Source organism: Crocuta crocuta, unplaced genomic scaffold (genome assembly GCF_008692635.1).
Source record: "Crocuta crocuta isolate KB4526 unplaced genomic scaffold, BGI_CrCroc_1.0 scaffold130, whole genome shotgun sequence".
Lineage (NCBI taxonomy): Eukaryota > Metazoa > Chordata > Mammalia > Carnivora > Hyaenidae > Crocuta > Crocuta crocuta.
Window position 1 is genome coordinate 6,544,655 of NW_027527920.1, and position 14,996 is coordinate 6,559,650.

Consider the following 14,996-nt stretch of genomic DNA (forward strand, 5'->3'; position numbering starts at 1 on the left):
CTGCCAGTTGCACATTCGCGACGATCACTGACAACCTTGGAAAATGCACATTTAGGCATGGTAATCTGAGACAGCTGGATCCCTTCACAAACCCTGCAAAGGACTGAACTGGTCAATCCATCATCTCCCGAAGGTCATTTTAACAGCTCCTTTTTGCAATAGGTTACACAAAGTTTTAGATTGAGAAATGACAGTGGAAAAAAAATCAAGTTAAAACAGAATTATAGGAAGGGGAGTGAGATCAGGGGAGAGAGTGAAAGAAACTATTCCATGCTCTTTTTCTCAAAATTCCTGAGTGGAAGGGAAGGAGGCCTGTGACAAGGACTCCGGACCACACTCCTGCCCACTTTCCTATACAATCTTCCAATCTCCCACCGAAATTTCCTTGGTGTTTGGACACTTCAGCTTTGTCCCTTTGCTTTCTGACGGTTTTCAGCAGAAACTTGGGATCAACAGGTAAGATGTTTCACTAGATGGAGCAGCAGACCGAACATATAAGAAGATTCAACTTTCACTCATGTTCTTGATGATAATTATAAAAAAAGGAGAGGAGAAAATATCAGTATTTAAGTGGAGCACACTAAATGCCAAATTTTATGGTCTAGAAGAGCTGACAGCAGCTGCTCAGAGGGTACCCAGAGCCGTCCATCACCCCTCAGACCAGGTTCATAATCACCAAGGGCTAGGAAAGCAAACCAAGCCACAGCTGTAGACCACTGTGTCTTGGGTGTTTTTATGTAGGGGGGAGAGTTGGGGGTGGGGATAGGTTCTTCTGTATATTTAGGAGCAAGAACCAAGTCTAGATAATGCTCCAAATTCTTGTCACTTGGCAAACACACCCAATATATAGATGAGATTGCTATTTCCAACAGAAGCTTACTCTCAAAGTAACTCTATGGGGTTGTTATTTTTAAATGAAAGTGTTTATAAGGGAGCCCAGAACATTCAGAACACCTGCTTTGAAAGAATGTGTTTACTATGACTGTTTATCATCTGCCTCCCTCATTGCATTGTAGGTTCAATATGCAAAGGCAACGTGGCTATTTAGTGTATCCTCAGCACTTAGGAAAGTGTTTGGTAAATAAAATATGCTCAGAAAGTATTTGAGGAATTAATGAATTTTAAAGTTATCTTCACTTGACAGATAAGAGTGGCATACACTTGGAGTGGCAAAAGACTTGGCCAAAATCACAATGATTGTAAGGGGTGGTGTCAACGTATCTGGTTAATCCAGAGTCTGAACAGTTTTAAGATTTCAAGAATTAGGATGGCAGCCCTTGAATCTGAAAATCTTACCACAGAAAAAAAATTTCCCACTTTCACCAAACGTCTCCAGAAGCTCTGTCAAGGGTACTAGGCTGGGTGATCCATGCCACTTTTTCAATACTTTTATTAGTTTCATTTCACACAGCTTTATGTGTTAGCTTGTAAATGTAGTAGATTACATTTCATTTTCTTGGGATCTAATGAGTCTTATCTAGCACCCATTAAAAAAGATATATTAAGGCAAATTTTTAAAAAATTTTTCATTAAACATTTTTCAATGTTTATTTTTGAGACACAGAGAGACCGATCATGAGCAGGGGAGGGGCAGAGAGAGGGAGACACAGAATCAGAAGCAGGCTCCAGGCTCCGAGCTGTCAGCACAGAGCTTGATGCGGGGCTTAAGCTCACAAACCATGAGATCCTGACCTGAGCCCAAGTCGGATACTTAACCGACTAAGCCACTCAGGTGTCCCAAGGCAAAATTTTTTTTTAATGAGATGTGTTCACAGGTTTTAACATTTCCATAAAACAAGGTGGTTCTATCCAACTCTATTTACTTTTTATGCTACAATTTCCTTAGAAAAAATTTCATTGTAGATGTCTACAGAAAATTCAAAAATTTTACCATTCCTCAGTAAAAAGTCCCTTTCTCTGGGCAAAAGCATTGGTAGATGCCATTTAGAAAAAAGTTTGGTTTTGTTTTTTGTTTTTGTTTTTGCTATAGGAATAATAAAAAGGAGGGTAATCTCAAACAACATATAAATATTTCTCTCCTGTTATAAAATTAAAATGAAAATGTGCTTTGGTGATTTCTTTCTCTCTATTCCTCTATTCTTTCTTCCTGAAACTTCTGTTTTCCACATTAGACTTCTGACCTAGTTTTCTAATTTTCAGTATCTGTTTGGTGTCCTTGTTCTCAGAAAGTTCCTTTGTTACAGCAGCCTGTTCTTGTTTCCTGAATGTAGTGTTTTCTCCCACCCCTGACAATACTAGAGTAGTTCATTTGAATTTTTCTTCCCTTCAGAGTTTCCAAGGCCCTCCAAGTTGTTTTCCAGTTATTTTAGGTCTCTCTCTTTTTTTTTAATATTTTTATTTATTTCTAGGGGAGAGAGAGAGAGAGACAGCGTGAGCAGGGGAGGGTCAGAGAGACAGGGAGACACAGACTCTGAAATAGGCTCCAGGCTCTGAGCTGGCAGTCAGCACAGAGCCCGACCTAGGGCTCGAACCCACGAACCGCGAGATCATGACCTAAGCGAAAGTCGGACGTTCAACCGACTGAGCGACCCAGGCGCCCCTTTAGGTCTCTGTCTTAAAGGCCTTCCTCACATGTCTTCCCAAGAGGAAGGCACTGGAAATCTGGCTGGAAACACCATGCTCATTGGTGGGTCAGACTGACGTAATGTGATGTAACATGAACCCCCAGTGTCTGGATCTTTAAGACTTGGACTGATTTCCTTCGAGAAAGTCTCTTCTGCCTGGAGAAGGAAGACACCTGGGCTGTTGGTGTCCTAGCAACAGGGTGTGACAGGGAGGTCTCAACATTTACCATTCCCTTAATGCCTCTGTGCTTCAGTAATGGGACACACTCTTATACTGTGCTAGGTGTCACTTATTTTACTCTTTCCAGAAAGACCTCTCTCTTCCCAGTCTTGTTGCTGGGGCTGGGGAGTGGTGACTGTCCACACGTGCTGAGTTAGGTGACGAATCTGTGGGTCGAATGTGCTTCTCAAAGAGACTTTAAAATAATCCTCTTCTCTCTGGTCCCACTTTCACGCCTAGTTCCAGATAACTGGTACCACCCATTCCTGTGCCTTTGGGGTGTTCTACAGGAATTGGGGTCTTTAGGGGCACCTGGGTGGCTTAGTCGGTTAAGCGTCCGACTTTCGCTTAGGTCATGATCTCGCGGTTCGTGGGTTCGAGCCCCGCATCAGGCTCTGTGCTGACTGCCAGCTCAGAGCCTGGAGCCTGTTTCAGTCTGTGACTCCCTCTCTCTCTGACCCTCCCCTGCTCACGCTGTCTCTCTCTCTCTCTCTCTCCTAGAAATAAATAAAACATTAAGCCTAAAAAAGGAATTGGGGTCTTTATCACTTTTTTCTTCTTTTTTAAAATCTTTGTTATTTATTTATTTGAGAGAGAGAGAGAGCACGCGAGCGCACACACGGGTGGGGAGTAGAGGGAGAGAAGTAGACGCAAGATCCAAAGCAGGCTTCAGGTTCGGAGCTGTCAACACAGAGGGCGACACGGGGCCTGAACCCACGAACCATGAGATCATGACCTGAGCCGGAGTCAAGCGCTCAACCGATTGAGCCACCCAGGCGCCCTGTCACTTTCTTTACAGCCAGCTTAGGATTTCAGCATTCTGGGCTCTGCTAGGTTGTTTGCCGCTGTCCGTTGGGTCTCCACACCCCGAAGTTGGTTGCTAGCGTCTCCTTCCCCTTTTGCTTTGTCTTCAGAGTAGTATGCCTTTTTAAAAAATTCCTTTACAGTTATTTGTAGTGGAGTTTGAGGTGCAAGGGGAAGCTACAGCACCCCTTTAAAGTTCCAAGCTTTAATCAAATGAGCAACTTTTTTGAACAAAATATAAACATTTAAGGAAATAATTCCTTTTAAAGAGAGGAGATAATAGCTTAATGTTCTCATTGTGACCTGTGTCCAGGAGCTCTGAAGTAAAGCTTCCATCTAAAGATGAGGAAGCTGAGGCCCAGAGATTAAATGACTTACCCAAGGATCTACAGTTTAGACTGAGAGAACTGAACTCTGATCTAGGTCTATACTCCAGCAAACAGAAACCCTTCTCCACATGCAAAATGCTGGCGATCTATTCAGCTAACATTTATGTGTGCGTATGTTAAAGGCTCCATCAAACTTCTGCTTCAGAGCTGTGATAAAAGTATGAAAAAACTGAGCCCAAAGACTTCCTGAGTACCCACTGAGGAGCAGTGGAATTGTGCTGGTGAGTGGAGGAGGTGTTGAGCATAGCAGATGTGACTCCTATCGTAAGGAAATCTGAGACACCTATGAATTATTATGGTACAAAGTGGAAAAGGCAGATGCCGTGAGGAAGATGAAGATGAAGGTCAGAAGAGGATGCTACTTTCAGTCAGAGAGATCCGAGTAGGCGTCATGAAGGATGGGGATCTAACCTGTATCCTGGGGAGATGAAGGAAAATGATATGCCATGTAGAGTGAACAGCAGTGTTCAACGGGTTTGCTTTTAACTCGGGAAAGGGGATTCCAAAACTCGTAAGAAAAACACTCTTGGCCAAAAGAACAGAACTCATAAAAATCTTCAGAAGATGGTGTTACTGTGATGACAGTGACCTTGTGTGGCTCCCTGGATATGTTTTTCGCCTTTCTAGAGACGTTTCTCTAAGCCATGGGCTTTGCTTCCATCATTTAACACATCATTCAAACCACTTCAATAAAACAGGGATCATGCTGAAGAGGCGTCTCAGAGGACTAGATGACACTCCAATTAACCAAGCACATCGAGCCAGATTGTTCTATGCCTCAGACTCAAGAGACTGGCGGAGAGAGGAGGCAAACAAAGGCAGAAAAAAGCGAGGACCCAAGTGAAAAGAGCAAAATGCATGTGTTAAAGATGGGCTTTCAGTCTGACTCCTGCAGAAAAGCCTGTCAGAAGATTATTCACCACCAACCTTAATAAGGCTTATAATAACCCGCCGGCTAGAATCACAAACCAGAACGTGTACCTGTAGAGCGTACTCGGTGAGAATAAGGGCAGTGCAGGACAGGCCTCTTGCCTTTTAAAATGTGAATGCATTATTCTGGGTACTGCAAAATCCAGGCTGGAGGAAGGTGTGCGTTGACTTATTTTTTGACACAAGAAGGGCCAACTTAAAAAAACCAGCTTTTGCAAACATGTTGTGATTTAAATGACACAAGAATATGAGTGGAATCACTAATTAGTGAAAAAAAACCCAGAGGGACTTCTCTTCTTGAGCCAGTCTGTGGGAGGAGAGATAGGTATTGAGCTGCCTGTGAAAGTAAGAATTTGTGCCCTGGGGTGCCTGGGTGGCTCAGTTGGTTAAGGGTCCGATGTCGACTCAGGTCATGATCTCATGGTTTGTGGGTTCTAGCCCAGCGTCGGGCTCTGTGCTGACAGCTCAGAGCCTGGAGCCTGCTTCGGATTCTGTGTCTCCCTCTCTCTCTGCCCCTCCCCTGCTCATGCTCTCTCTCTAAAAAATAAGAAAAATATATACAAACTTGGCTCTTATTATGCAACCAATTTTCATTTTACAGTTTAGCCCTGAAGTCTTGAATGGCAACTACTAGGGTGAAGACTCCTGAAACTCATCACCTAGTTGACTGGATCAGTGTGAGCTTTCTAGAAGAGTCAGATATGCTGCGAAGCAGGATTAGTCCTTCTAGTTTGTCCTAGTTCAGGAATTTTATACCTTTGTTGGTGGGTTTTACTTCTTTTTATCTTTTTCTTTTTCTTTTTTTTATTTACTTATTATTATTATTTTTTTTTGCATTTCCACACTGATTTCTGTCATGAAGGTACAAGGAAGAAATGCAATTCTACATGGATTCTTTCTCCCACGACAAAATTGAGCCCATACAAGCCCCTCATATGGCAATGACCTTTATTTGGCTTCATAACTAATCCGCATGAGAACTACAACACATTTGAAGATCTGAGTTGAAAACCATAAGCAAAACACACGGAAAGGAGCCGAATTCTTCTCACCCAGTGACATTGCCGTGCTCCAGTGAAGCTGAGTAATCTCATTTTTCCCCTTTATAAGGGTAATCTCCGTGTTTCTGTTGCTTTTGCCAACTCCAAATGCTACATACAGCTGACAAAATCCTGGAAGAGACCCATTTTATCCCACAGGGACACTGAACTGAGAGGAGATGGGGCAGCTCTGTCCCTGGATAACAGACAGTCTGATATTAAAGATTCTTTGCTTAAGGCACAAATGTACCTGTCTGTGACTTTTTTAATGGCACATTTTAGTGGCATGTGGCATCATCTTTTATGAACAAGTGTGTGAGAGGCCTTGTTATGAGCCCCACGGGGAGTAGGACAGCACATTAACAAGGGGAGGGCAGCATCGGGAAGGCAAACAGAGGTGAGCCTCGCTATTTTAGGAGTTCAAAATGATGAAAGTGCCTTCTGCTTCCTCCCTCACCAAACCTCAGGGAGGGGCTGAGAGTTTATGGAGTCTGGGGGAGGGGTGTGCTAGTAGAGGCAGAAGGCAGAGAAGACTCTCGTTTCCACTTGGCCTCTATCTGATTCTTGTATACATTCAGAAAGATTCCCTTGCTCAGTTTCCTGTATTTTGATCCCATTTGTTTCTTTACCGCCAGCACCCTAGGGGAATACAAATGACTCAAAACACTTTAAGGTACCCACACAAAGAGGTCGTGGAAGGGCCCAGATGAGGCCTTGCATGCTCTGACACTAGATCTCTTCCGAGGTGTTCACAGAGATCCACCTTAGTATGTGTGGGGCCACGGGGAGGGGCTCTTCCCTCTTTTCCTTCTTTTTACCAGGGGCTAACTCCGTTCAAGACCATTCCAGTCAGTTAAGTGTCTGATTAAGCGTCCAACTTTGGCTCAGGTCCTGATCTCACCATTTGAGAGTTTGAGTCCTGCGTCGGGCTCTGGGCTGACAGCTCGGAGCCTGGAGCCTGCTACAGATTCTGTGTCTCCCTCTCTCCCTGCACCTCCCCAGCTCACACTCTGTCTCTCTCTCACAAAAATAAATAAACATTAAAAAAAAAAAAAAAGACCAATTCAGCTCAACTGTAAATCATCTGGAGAAACCCCGCCTCTCCCGCAGGCCTGGCGCTCAGAGTATTTAGGAAGCACCTTGACCAAAGATGCTAGCACACTGGTTGTTTTGTTTCGGGCCTTAGGTGTTGGTCTTCTCTATCAGCAGATTTCTGCGACCCATTCTCCAAGGCCTGGCCCATGAGAAGTGCTTAAATAGTCAATACTGAATGGGCGTGTTTACTCTTCAGAGCATACCCCTAGAAAAGGAGTCTTGGTTTTAAAAGTGAGGATAAACAGAAGAGAAGCAATTCTTTGATGATGGGGACTCTGTTTCAGAATACAATTTGTTATTCAGAATTTTAAAATGCTGTGAATTTTAAAATGCTGTGGAGATCCACACTTCTATCGTGACTTGAAACAGGATTTGCCACATTTATCCCAAGCAGACAGACTGTGGGTGAAAACAAAAACTCTCTGCTTAGTGCTTGACTTCAAGTGCTTCTTGCGGACTAAGCTCCCCATCCCCTCAGGTGATATTCTCATTACATCTGCCCCTAAGGAAGAAAAGAACCTTGGGGCTCCCTCCGTCACTGAATCATTCACGATTTCTCTTCTATGGGCTCAAAACCTCCGACTCCCTTTCCCTATCACTTACTTTGTGTTACCTTATGCCCCAGATGAATTTGGTAAAAGACACACCGGGGGCCTTACTCTATTCCCTAGTGGCTTACTGCTCTGTAACTTGTGTTCAGTCACAGCTGTCACTTGCTTGTCTGGTAGGTGGTGAGCTCCTAGAAGAAAGTGCTACAATTACACAGTTCTCTCTGACATCACTTGGTGAAGCATCATGCACAAAGAGGTGCTCAACAACCTTTCTTGCTGATCGTAGTCAGACTGCACCTGACTCCCTGTACTGACATTACCGACTCCTTCTGATTTAACATCTGGCTCGTCACCAACCATCTGAAAACACAGGGAGCATTAGGACACCTAGCCCTTCCTGTCTTCCCCTACTCTCCACTTTGAGCCAACACATTCCTTCTGGCATTCAGGTGTCCCACACTCGATGTGACAGTTTGTTACACAGTCCCTGTCCCTTAATCCTCCTCAGTCTTATGAATTCAGTGAGTCTGTTTTCTTCAGTCTTCTGGAGACCGTTCAACAGTTTATCTCCAGGATAAATGAACATGACTGACAAAACACCAAAGACAACAATGACAAATTCCCCCCTTATACTATAAAGACCCTCTTTTTAAATCTTTGCATTCCTAGCACCTAGCACAATATTGGCAGAGGTATGTTTCAATATGTAATATAAATCTGTTCTACGTATTGGGCATCTATCTATCAATCTACCTACCTACCTACCTACCTACCTACCTACCTTCTCATGTACCTACCTATCTTAACTGATGTCCATGTTTCCATGCTTGTCCCTCTATGGTCTGTGCTCCACAGAACACCCAATGATATTTTGAAAATATAATTCAGTCATTTATCCTCAGAGGAAAACCTCAAGTTCTTACCATGGCCTACAAGGCATGGTAGGTATATGCTCTAACTCCTGGTACCTCTCTGAATGTATTTTTTCCCATCTTTCCCCTTAATAACTCCACGACAGTGACCTTGGTCTCTTGGCTTCCCTTGAGCATGCCAAACACACTCCAGTTTAGCACCTCTGTATCCGCTGTTGCCTGATGGCTCCCTCCTTTCACGTCATCCAAGCCTCTGCTCAAAGGTACTTTATCAGAAAGGACTACCCCGCTTTATTTTTCTCCACAGGACTTGCCACCATCTGACAATTTATATATTTCGTTATCCTGTTTTCTGTCCTCCTCACACCCTACTCCATGAGAGTCGAGACTAGAATGTCCTTTCATTACCGTATCCCCATCGCCTATCTAACAGACATAGCAGGAGCTCAATATATAAATAAGAAAATGAGTGTGCAAGGAGAGAACAGTGAATATATCTGTTCTAAATCCTCAATCTATTAGCTATGTTCTCTCATGGTAGTATGTGTCTCTGCATGTTATATCACGCCAGGGCGTACATCGCCCAAGTCACGCTAGGGTGTACATCGTCCAAGTCACTCAGCTCTAGAGTTGATGCAGAAAGTTAAAGAAAGAAAATAGACTGCTTGGAGTCATAGAATGTTATTCTGGAAAAGGGCTGCGAGAGCATTACCTTACAGATGAAGAAACAGAAGCCTGGTGAAGGACAGTGGCTCGCCCAGGACACCTAGAAACCAGCAGCAAAGGTGAAACTGCTGTATTTCATTCCCAATCTAGGTTCTTAGCTGGACACCACACACTTCTCAAACGTTCTACACCACATCTGGTCATTTGTTAAATGCACTGGAGGACAATGGTTTAAACATGCAAAGGGGTGGCTCAGTTGGTTAAGCGTCTGACTTCGACTCAGGTCATGATCTCATGGTTCATGGATTCGAGCCCTGCTTTGGGCTCTGTCCTGACAGCTCAGAGCCTGGAGCCTATCTCCCTTTCTCTCTGCCCCTCCCCCCTCATGCTCTGTCTTTCAAAAATAAACATTAAAAAAACTTTTTTAAACATGCGAAGAGTATTTATATAAGAGTAAGGCCTGAGTTTCACAAATCAAAAGAATGAGTTTCCCTCAAAACAGGTTAATTGAACAAGCCCTTCAGGCTTCTGTTGGGAAACGCGGTTCTGAGCTTCTGTCCGCCATTATTGCTAACCACTCAGCTGATGCATACATACTGTATTTCCTCTTAGATTCTCTTTTGTGAAGAAGCAGAAAAATATAGTTTAATAAACACTGATTAATCTTGCTTTCTCTCCATAGTGCAGGTGAATTGAGTCTAAAGATATTTCCTTATAAATTCAACTGCATGCATGCATTACAAAAATCACAGAAAGAAGTATTTGACCCCAAAAGAGGTGATAAAAATGTGACTGCAACTCTATCCATGATCTTATTTGAGGACAGTCCTTTCTACTTTTTTTAAAAAAAACCTCCTTTCTCTGAATCAATGCAGGTGAGAAACAATTCTTGAAGTACTGGAGAGGATCCAGATTCTATACTAGTACAATTCACATTGAGCCAGATATCTTTCTCATAGAAATTGTACACATTTCCTTATAAATCAATTGTTCTTGTAGGAAACCTTAGCACAGAGCTCTTGTGGGGTTATATGTAGCACACTAAGATAAAGTCCATTCTAAATACAGCTATAAGGAGTAAAGACATTAAAATCGTGCTAAATACATACCTCTCCCCTCCCCCAGATCGTATCGTGCCCCATTCCCCCAACATGTGAAATGACTATATTGAAGCAAAGTGTTTTTTTTCTTTCTAAACAAACATATAGACTTTATACATCCAAATGAGTAAGGCTGCACTCTTTAAAGTAATCACCACTGGAAGTTATATGTGCATTCCAACAAGGGTACCATTACACAGAACTCTGGAATCTTTTATTATAATGCAGGCTCTAGTGTGCATAAAGGTCACCAGGGAACATGTTAATAATGCAGATTCTTAAAGATTCGGATTTAATTAGTCTTAGATGGTAGTCGGGGAGCCTGTATTTTTAAGAAGCTCTCCAGGTAAGTTTTGTACAGGTGATGTGCGAGAAACAGCACCTCCGAATGGTCTATTCACAAGCCATTCAAGGATATCAAAACGAGGACTTTGGAGTTAAACTCCATGTGTACGTACACATAACTAATAGAAATTGTACATATTTCTGGGTACACAGAGGTTTATTTTTAGTTTTCTCAAAATCTTCATCCTTCCTGATAGAAAATATTAGGACGGTTATACACAGAAACATCTATTTGCAAACAACATACCTCCATGAAAGAGATTCCTAAACTCCAGACATCAGAATGGATGCCATACTGCTCCCCAGAAATTCTTTCAGGCTGTAAGAAAACAAAGGGAGCTTGTGAGCTGATGGAAGCGAGTCCAGGAAACACTACCATGGGCTTGGCTAAGGCAGGTTAGCCATCAACATTTTATGGGACTTTATGACGAGCAAAATAATCTCACGTGTGTGTGTGTGTGTATATATATATATATATATATATATATATACATATTAAATAGGTAACATATAGAAACTACATAGGTAATACAGATATACAGAATCTTACTGAATCCTCACAAAGTCCCTGTGAGGAAAACTTTATTACCTCTGTTTTAGAGATGAAGAAAATGGAGGCTCGTATTGGTGAAATCGTTTAGGCAAAGTCCTCAGCTAGTAAATGAGCTGAGACCTGAACCCAGGTCCTCTCCCTCCAAATTCAGTGGTCTCAGCTGTGAAGTGACAAACTACATTACATAATGTTATCACTTAATTGCACTTTGAGAGATGGGTCTGCATCACTAGGGATATTTTTATTTTTAATCTTTTAACTTCTTACTTGGATATAATTTCAAACGTGCAAGAAAGTTGAAAAACTAAGACAAATAAAAAAATCCCTATTTCCTTTTACCCAGATTCACCTACTGTTCAGCAATTTTATTCCAATTATCAGGGTTTCTTTTGACATGAACCAAGGAACAGTTTGAAAGGTCCACTTGGGACAAATGGTCCTCCATTCAGGATGCATAGCAAATACCTTGTCTAGAAAGCCACTACATGTACTCTCTCTACTTCAAAAGGAATAGTTTCTTGGTGGAGTGGGTGCTGCCTGGTCTCTCTATCCCTCCAGGATGCAGCATTCAGTATGGTACTTAACATAAATCTTCTGAATGAACACAGGAGCACACAAACAGAAGTCTCATGGAGGTAGAGTCTCATGGTCACTCAAGGTCACAGAGCTGGTGACAGCGGGTCTAGGATCATAACCTGTACCTCCTGGCCCTCAGGGCGCCATTCTATTCTCTGTACCATCCCTGGGGGTCTTGATGGCCACCACTGGCACCAGCCTTCAGGAGCTTTCATGGGAGCCCTCAAGAGTACCTGGGGCCAGGCTCAGGCTGGTCCACTGCCGATGGAGGAGGTAGGCACCCACCACCCACCAGCAGGGGATATGTCAGGGGAGAAGGTGTGAGCAAGGTGCTTTCGGGTGAGTAGGCACAGTCCTACATCTTGAGGGGTTGGCTTAGCTGGGACCCAGAACTTCGTGACCTACTTTCTCCTCATACCCATCAGGCTACCTCAATATACTTACCTGGCTTCTTTCCCTTCTTTTATTTATTTCTTTAATTTGTAAAACCCCTTTCCTACCAAGGACAATTCTTCCCAAGGGCCATGTGTCATGTGACCATTTCTCCCAGCGGCTAATAGACACGGCCATCTCAATCTCCCAGTACTTTTACTTTCACATTCAAATCCCCCACACCATCAGTTCTGAAGTTCCTTGTTCAGACATGAATGAACCCATTACCCAGCTCCAGCTAGTTCAACAGGTACTAGGATGAAAGCAGCCAGTTAGTTACAGGAGTTACCACCACTACCACCACCACCACGATCATCATCATCATCATCATCATCAACATTACCACATCATCATCATCAGCATCATCAACACTACCACATGCATTTATTGAAGAATTTCCATACGCCTGGCATTGGTTTAAGTGCTAATGTATGTCTCATTTTGGATTCATAAGCACCCATATTAGATTAGTACTATTATCATTCACTTCTAACAGCTGGGGAAAAGGGGGTACAGAGAGGTTTAGTTTGCACCCACTATATGACTATAGGACAGTGGTAGCTGGTCATTAAATGACCAGCTAGTATATGCCGGGCACTGGGATACTTTGCATTCTCTACACTAAAGTCAGATATTACTGCCCTCATTTTACAGATGTAAAAACTGAGCTTAATAAAATTAAGTGGCTGCTGAAGTCTAGAACTATGGCTAAATATGAGGCATACTGTTTAGGAACGCGGTCGGGATTCAAACCCAGGTATGTCTGACTGCAAAATGAGGGTTCTTTCTAGTGTGTCACACTGCCCCCAGAAACAGAAGTCAGAAGAGCCACACATTAATCTTGAGCTGGTCAGTATTTCTCAAATTATGGTTTTCACACTAGCTTTCAGAGAACTGACTGCCTGAGGTGTGTATTACAGACGAACCGCCTGAATCAGAACCTCTCAAGTGGTTCGGGGGATCTTCTTCTAAAAAAATAATTTCCCAGGGCGCCTGGGTGGCTTAGTCGGTTGAGCGTCCGACTTTCGCTTAGGTCATGATCTCGCGGTTCGTGGGTTCGAGCCCCGCGTCGGGCTCTGTGCTGACTGCCAGCTCAGAGCCTGGAGCCTGTTTCAGTCTGTGACTCCCTCTCTCTCTGACCCTCCCCTGCTCACGCTGTCTCTCTCTCTCCTAGAAATAAATAAAACATTAAAAAAATTTTTTTAAATAAAAAATAAAAAATAATTTCTCTGGGTGATTTTTTGGTATATACTCAGCTTCAGCCACTAAACATCTCCATGTTCCCTACAAAGGCAATGACCTATCTTCCTCTTCTGTGCTTCATGAACATTTCTTTTATAGGCCCTGGTCGTGGGGCACCTTATTTTGGTGAAACATTCCTGCACTTCTCAGGAAGAATTACAATTTCTTGCCTCTGTCCTGCATGAAAATGTTGCTTGTATCTTTAATATTAATTGACTGCACTGTGTTGTAATCATCAGATTACTAGCCTGTTTCTCCTAAGAGGCCAAGAGAGTGTCTTACTCATCTCATATCTAGTACCATGGCTGGCACAAAGCCAGTGTGTGGTCAAGGTAGGCTGCCTTGAAGGGATGGAATACATGTTTACTGCACATTTGGTTTTAAGCATGTGCCAATTATTAAGTCCCCTGAAGTGTTCTACTAACATAACTTCCCCAGTATTACTGCTATTCATGCTCATGAAGAAATATCCAGCAAACATGAAAATCTTAAAATCTTCTAGAACTCTTTATTAAAAATTTTTTTTAAATACTTATTTTTGAGAGAGATAGAGAGGGAGAGAGAGAGAGGGAGAGAGAATGAGCAGGAAAGGGGCAGAGAGAGAGGGAGACACATAATCTGAAGCAGGCTCCAGGCTCTGAGCTGTCAGCATAGAGCCTAATGCAGGGCTCGAGCTCAGGAGCCCTGAGATCATGACTGGAGCCAAAGTTAGACACTCAACCAACTAAGCCCCCCGGGCACCCCTAGAACTCTTAAAGAAATAACCAAATGTTGCCTTCTTCCCTGTTTCTTCTCTCCTACTCTCTCCTTTTCTTGATTCCACTAGCTGACAGTTACCAAAATATAGCACTTCATTCAGCGTACAGAAAAAGCAAATAAACGAAAGTGGAGCCCACATACAAAATATTTTGACAGGACCAACAATAACATTAAATACATTTATAATAGTTGCCCAATGAACTTTTTTTTTAAAGCTTATTTTTATTTATTCTGAGAGACAGCATGTGGGGGAGGAGCAGAGAGAGGAAGACAGAATCCCAAGCAGGCTCCACACTGCCAGAACAGAGAACAACACAGGGCTTGAACTCACAAACTGTGAGATCACGACCTGAGCGGAAACAAGGAGTCAGATGCTTAACTGACTGAGCCACCCAGGTGCCCCTGCCCACTGCACTTTCAAAACAAATGAAAACAGGAAGCTGAAGATAAAGTAAAATAAAGTTTAAATGTTTGTGTGTGTGTGTGTGTGTGTGTGAGAGAGAGAGAGAGAGANCCAACAAAGCGAGATCACTGTTGTGGTGCTGTGCTCAGTGAGAGAAGAAGGGGGCCGGCTCTACGGGTCTACCTGAAGAAATGGTACGGTGGATACAGCTTGGGAAACGCGCCCAGGCCCCTGAAACTGACACAGGCACGAGATCAGCCCCAACACATTTTGAATTTATGGAGCCAGGACCTGATGGCCGGAGGCTGCACAATTCAAATCTGTTCTTACACTCGAAGCCAAGGTGGCCTGCGCTGTTCTCTCCCCTCTAAAACAAAACAAAACCAACCACCAGGTACCACACTACTGACAGAGGGTCTGTGATGGACATGTTG

General features: G+C 43.1%; 1 protein-coding gene across 3 annotated transcripts in view; it reads right to left on the bottom strand.

Moving 5' to 3' along the window:
- MAP2K5 (mitogen-activated protein kinase kinase 5) overlaps positions 1–14,996 on the bottom strand; it is a 266,228-nt gene that overhangs the window by 96,711 nt on the left and 154,521 nt on the right. For all 3 annotated transcript variants that reach the window (XM_077746645.1, XM_077746636.1, XM_077746628.1), the window contains exon 16: positions 10,845–10,916. In XM_077746645.1, the coding sequence (XP_077602771.1) occupies positions 10,845–10,916 (72 nt within the window). The remainder of the gene's footprint in view (positions 1–10,844; positions 10,917–14,996) is intronic.